At 41.5% G+C, this 6,621-nt stretch overlaps 1 protein-coding gene across 1 annotated transcript; it reads left to right on the top strand.

Moving 5' to 3' along the window:
- Window positions 1-3,470: 3,470 nt before the first annotated feature.
- On the top strand, window positions 3,471-4,381 carry LOC147885295 (steroid 5-alpha-reductase DET2-like). Its single transcript, XM_087396934.1, has one exon. The coding sequence runs from the start codon at window positions 3,471-3,473 to the stop codon at window positions 4,230-4,232; it is 762 nt and encodes a 253-aa protein (XP_087253060.1). The 3' UTR covers window positions 4,233-4,381.
- The last annotated feature ends 2,240 nt before the right edge of the window (window positions 4,382-6,621 follow it).

The following is a 6,621-nucleotide window of genomic DNA, read 5'->3' as shown; positions in this document are numbered from 1 at the left end:
GTGTGTTGGGCTCAATGCCCTTCTCGTCCTCCATGGCTTCCTAATGTTCTCTCTGGGCATTCGTTCACTAGCCTTCACTGAGGCTTTTCTCGATGTGAGATATAGTAGAAGGGGTAGGCTCTCTTCTCAAAGGGTCCGTAGCTAGAGGTATCCGTTGGTGTTTGTTAGGGAGCTAGCGGTATTGCCAGAGTTTTTACTCACTGACCTGGATGGACTCCATGTCTGCGCAAGGCTCTAAACGTCTCTCAGTTGTCCCCTCCTATGCAACTCTGCATCCTCTGGTCTTCCTTGTTTCGTGAGCCCGCCTTGGTCCCAGTTCCTCCTCTTGGAAGGATGCCTCGGATACTCTCCTTGTAATTACGCAGCTCAGGTCCCAATGTTTCTGAAGGTGCAAGGTAGCAGGAATCCAAGTCCTCTCAAAGTGGGTGTGGCTGTGGAGGGCGAGCCTTCCCTCTCTTTTCCTTGGCGTTGAGCTCACTCGCATTAATTGGGCATGTCCTCCACTCTACATCTTTGTTTGTGCAACGCCCTCTCTACTGTGATGGTGGGGGGCTCGATGTCATGGCCATTCAATGCGCTTCCCATGCGTATCGATGTGCCATTTCAAGGGCTTACCCCATGGTATATCCATGTTTCATTATTCCTTCTCTAAGAAATTACTAGGGTGCTTAAATCGTTTTGGGATTCCTTTCCACCTATTGTATCATAAGTGCAGATTTTCAATTGTTTAAATTATCCAAGGGAGTTTAGGCCCTTTAGTTCGATAAAAGGTATATTATCCTATTTGACCCTAGGGGTTTCATCCAATTTATATGTGTATGATTCTAGGAGTGTAAATTCAGCTCGATTATAATTTTGCTTATATAACATTGGGGTGCATATCATGTGTGCCCTCCAATGTTCGTGCAGGTGCTTAGGTCGATATCATCCTTCATGTGTCTATTGTAACGTAGTATGTGCTTATGGTTCTAGTGGAGTTAGGTCGGTGCATAGCAATGGTGTTGCTCACGCCGATTCAGGCATCCGTCCCTATGCTTAATGATTTAAGGGTTCATGGTGGATCGGTGCACCATATATCGTAGAGCTGTTTGGTGAGTCTCCCATTGGTCCCCTAGATTCTTCTTTTTCCTTTCCCCTTTTCGTAGCAAGGGGAGGGAGGAGTGTGTGTGTGTGTGTGTGTGTGTGTGTGTGTGTGTGCACTTACCAAAAAAAAGTGTGTGTGCACGCATGCACGGGCATTGTGCATGCATGCACACACATTCTTTCATGTACACACACTTGTCAAGGCATCCTTAGCATGCCCCACATGTGCTTCAAAGAAGGACCCTAGAAGAATATATGTACAACTATGCATAAACACCCATGAATTTATGATAGTAGTCATTTGCTATGCCCTTTTACTACTTCACTTCTATTTTGTGCTATGGCATTTTCTAAAATTGGAGTGCCAAATTTTTTTTTGTCAACAAGGACTAGATTCAATCCTTCTCTTTTCTTCAGGACCTCCATTATAGACCATGTATTTTCTAGCATTTGCATTGCATCATCTTTAAGGATAGAAATGCAAAAAGAGGGAGAGAAAGGTTAAGGAATACAAAAATAAAAAAGGAGAGAAGTTCAAGCCATCACAATAAAATACTCAGCACCTACATGTCTCTTCTATAGGGAATCACAACTTGGAAGATACAAGGAGAGCACGTGGTAGTTTGATAAAGAAGGTTTTCTTTTTGCTCTTGAATAGTACAGTGCAATCATGAAAGATATAACTTAGTGTGGATACTCATAATAATTTTTATTCAGTATCTTCCTATGATAGAGTCTTGGATATATTCTCTTTAAAAAAGAAGATCTGACTTTGCGTATCGCAAGATGTGCTTAAATTCATGTGTCAAGTTTGTACTTCAAAGCCTTCTATTTTATAGCCACATATAAATTTTTAGTGAGATCACCATCAATACATATATCTTTTTATTCAAGGGATTCTTCCTTTGGATATTCAATCACGAGGTCTATATAGTGAGAAATTGAAGGAGAGTTGCAATTTGGATACTAAATAATAATTGTGCTCATGGATCTCATTCACATGTCAATATTAGTGATAGGTTTCTTCAAACAAACACCCTCAAAAGGTTATAACTACACTTCATTCTTTACAAGGATTTAATGCAATAAGTGTGGTATAGTTTAAACTTCTTCAAAGATATCAATGGTGTCATGATGGGAATTCGAGATATTGTGATGCGCATTTGGCTTGCTTGCATGTGAACTGCATATCCATGTGCAAAAGGTATTAAATACTTTAAAACTTCAAAAATAGTATTAATGGTATCACCTTTTTTTATTTTGAAAGTGTATGCATGGGTTCAAACCCCATTGGATGGATCTCATAAGGTCCCTAAGTTGTGCCATGGTGTAAAAATTGATGCATCATCTCCCTCCTCTTATCCTCATGTAAGTGGTGGGATCGAGGGAAGCATCATCATCATCATCATCTCCCTCCTCTTATTCTCATGTAAGCGGTGGGGGGGAGGGAAGGAAATTTGAAAGATATTCACGTATATATAGGATGCCTGTAAAGTGAAGCGATCTACACAATCATTGGGTGTTGTCTTGTAAGTACAAAATTTATTAGCCCTTGGAGCTAAGACTATACAATGATTGGCATAATGCTTCCATATGAGTCCTAATTAGATTCTTTTGAATATTGCAAGTTGTTTTGTCTTTAACATGGATTCTTGTATGTATCGTTCAGGTCCCACGAAGCACTCAATTTAGTCATAGTTGAATGCTTTCATGAAGAGGATTTGAGAGCGAGCTCTTCTTTCATTTCGAGAATCTAAAGTAGTGCGGTCTAGTATAGCAAAATGGGATCTACCTAAGTGAGCCCATTGAATTAGGGTGGCACTTGGTGGTTACTTTGGCACATAAAGAGACCAGGTCCTAAATTGTGGTTATGAAGCTAGGTTCACTACGAAAGGGATGGCAAACTTGTGAAGTTGTAAACAAGAGTGCACAAGTGCACGTGGGCACTGCATCGTAATATAGTGGTAAGTGAACTTTTTGGAAGCATATGAGTTTTTTGGTGTGTTGGGCTCTGAAGAGCATGAAGATAAAAGCTTTGTAGAGTGATCTCCATGACAAGCAACCCAACTCAATTAACTTTTTTAAAAATTACATGTGGAAGTTCACAATGCAATCTCCACTATAGCACTCCCTTTATGGAGGGAGTGAATAAATTCAAAATGTTTGTATCTTAGTACTTGGAACGAGTTGTTTGGGGCAAGAAGAAAGTGTATGATTGGCTTCTAGAAGTGGGGGCAAACGGCAATGCCAAAAGGGGGAATAAGAAAAGGGAAGGCGGTACTATATGGGTCAAAGCCTCGAAGGAAGAGAGGCGTCTTGGGCAGGTTTCATCATCATCTTGATCTTCCTATACTACTCTTGCAAGCAAGCTCCAACTGCCAAAACCCATGGACGACACACTCCTCTTCTCTGTGGCGGTCTACTCAGGCTTCATCTTCTCGTTGCTCTTCTTCCTCAATCTCTCAAAGCTCGCAGCCCCTTATGGTCGCCACCTCCTCCCCTCCCCCTCCTCCTTCCTGCTCCCCACTCGCCTCGCTTGGTCCCTCATGGAATCCCCCTCCCTCCTCCTCCCCCCCCTCCTCTTCCTCCCCCTCCGCCTTCCCTCCATCCCCTCTACCCTCTCCCTCTTCTTCCTCTCCCACTACTTCCACCGCGTCCTCATCTTCCCCCTCCGTATCCGCCCCTCCTCTCCTCGCTCCGTCCCCCTCTCCATCTTCCTCGCCTCCTTCGCTTTCAACGTCTACAACTCCTACATCCAATCTCGCTCCCTCTCCCACTACAAATCCTACCCTTCTTCCTGGCTTTCCAGCCCCCAATTCCTCTTCGGCTCATGCGTCTTCGTGGTTGGCATGGGCATCAATATATGGGCCGACTCGGCCTTGATTTCTCTACGCAAACCTTCGGCAGATCGTTCCTATCAGATTCCCAAGGGTGGCCTGTTTGATTTTGTTACCTGCCCAAACTATTTCGGGGAAATCTTAGAATGGTTGGGTTGGGCGATATTGACCTGGTCTGCCGCAGGACTCGCATTCTTCTTCCTAACAGCAGGTAATCTGGTTCCCAGGGCAATTTCCCATCACCGGTGGTATCTCAAGAATTTTCCCAGCTACCCTCGATCGCGGAAGATCATTATTCCCTTCGTTTTCTAACAAGTCGCGCTACGACTGTTATATTTGGATTTTGTATTTGCAAGCCGCGATCCAAGCGTGGATGTTATTTGCGATGACATATTTTGGCGTCCACATGAAGAGAATACAGTCTTCCATCCCCTGCGGTTTGTATCTGTAAGGCTTATGTTTTTGTGGTGATGAATGCAAAGACCAGGCTTCGTGGCAGCGAGAAATTGGATGGCCACCTTTGACGAGATGAGGCGAGTGTACAGTGTTTTTTCTCGTCCGAGGAAACGGGCTTTCATTTCGAATGTAAAATCTTCCTCATGGTGCATTTTTGGGGAGAGGGATGGGGGAGGGGGGGTCAAAAAAACAAGGGTGAACTTGAAACACACCTAACATTTGCAGGCCAATTTGCAAGGTGCGGTTCACATTCCTCTAGTTATATGTTGCTCTACTACATTTGACATTGGAGAGTTTCTCTTTAGTAACTCATTCATCACAAAATGAGTTTATTTTGAGAAGCTAATGTACTCATTTTATTTTGAGAAGCTAATGTAAGACTTATTTAAGCTCCTAATGCTACATCACTCTAACGTATTTGTGGGAGTCCTAATGTGTAGTAAGGTGACAAACTCCTCTTAGCTTAGAGATTTAATACAATTTTTTGAATTATTGCAATAAATAGTGAGAAAATGATGTCACTATAAAAGGATGTTGATCCTCATCTTACAAATGTTAACTCAATAAATATTGAGTTGGATGGATGAAATGTGTGAATAGAATTTTAGTCTCATGTACTGTGTTTCATATCAAGTGCAACCAATTATTTACTTATACTCATGGGAAAAAAATAGCCTATGGTAAAAGAAGATCCCCAACAAAGTAATACACCAAGCTAAGGAGTATGAACATATGAAGACGCATACAAATAGGGCTTAGAAGAAGCTTTAGAAGAAGAAATTGAGTTACAAAATAAAAGAACTAGAAGGTAAGTAATAAATAATATATTCTTAAAGGGTTCGATGTCAAATATCCATAAGAGAGGTCTTTCAAGTGGAGGAAGGACAACATTCCCTCTCACATAATGATTTGTATGGTTACTCTTCCTTTGCTACATATAGGCAAGGCATGGAAACACAAGGACTGTAATGGCAATGTTGATGCTTTTAGATGCTTTTAGTCATGAGTTTGATAAAAGGGTGCTTGGATAAACAATGCAATATAAAGATACAAAGGACCTTCAACCAATTGGAAGGTTTTTTTGCATAAGTTAAGATGATTTTTTTGGGCCTTAAGTTGATGTAGATGAAGGCCATGCATAGACTAGTCTTTTCAAGAAGCCACTAATCAATTCCTCTCCAAGAACTTGAAACAAGAAAATGTTATTGCATCATGAAAATCTAAATCACCTCTTGCTTAATAGACACTTTAACAAAGAAATTTTAGTCATTATCCCATTAGCAAGATCAAAATGCATCATTAGCAAGATCATAAATATACAAGGTCATGAGTTTTTGATCAAATAATATAAGAGAGAACTATTTATGTATGTGCATAGTGTGTACGTATGAATGTGTGTATGTGCACCTGCATGTTGTCCACCGTGCATGTGTACAACACACACGTGTGTGTGTGTGTGTGTGTGTGTGTGTTTGTGTGCATATGTGTATGTGTGAGCACGCATGTGTGTGTTTTTGTTTGCATGTATACATGTTCAAACATGTGTGTTATGTACATGTATGCATGTGTATACGTGTGGAGCGTGCATGTATATGTGGGCCGTTGGTAGTGAGAGAGAGAGTGTGTGTGTGTGTTTGCATGCATGTGTGTGTTTGTGTATATGTGTATGTGTGAGCACGCATGTGTGTGTTTTTGTTTGCATGTATACATGTTCAGACATGTGTGTTATGTACACATATGCATGTGTATATGTGTGGAGTGTGTTGAGAGACTGCGCTCAACATCATGTGATTACGTGCATAGCACTAACACATATAGAGTGCTATAAAGGAAAGGGTTAGATGCCCTAACCCTAAATTGGTTTGCATATTTTCTACATCTTCAACTAAATCTAGTGTCTCGTCTAGTGTACAATTAGTCATTTGTGGTGTGCTCTCTAGCTGTGCCCTCTCTCCTCATCTCCACTCTTCTCCTCTCCCCTCTTCATATTTTCTCATGGTATCAAAGCTCCCTTGTCTTCCGCTGAGACATGGTGATCCTTGTGTGAGAGTGTGAGAGATTGTGAGATTGAGAGATTGAGAGTTCTCTTGAGTGATTGTGAGTTCCTTCCATTCACTTCCGTAGAGAGAGTTCCATCCATTGAAAGAAAATTTCCATTCATTGTGTTGAGAGAAATTTCTACCCATTATTTCCATTCATTCTTCCGTGAGAATGAGTGGTTGTTTGATTCTTTTGAGAATGAGTG

Source organism: Dipteris shenzhenensis, chromosome 25 (assembly GCF_047967505.1).
Source record: "Dipteris shenzhenensis isolate YYH24624 ecotype China chromosome 25, Dip_SZ_1.0, whole genome shotgun sequence".
NCBI classification, from domain to species: domain Eukaryota; kingdom Viridiplantae; phylum Streptophyta; class Polypodiopsida; order Gleicheniales; family Dipteridaceae; genus Dipteris; species Dipteris shenzhenensis.
Note: the sequence above shows the minus strand (reverse complement) of the source record. Positions and strands in the feature narration are given on the sequence as shown.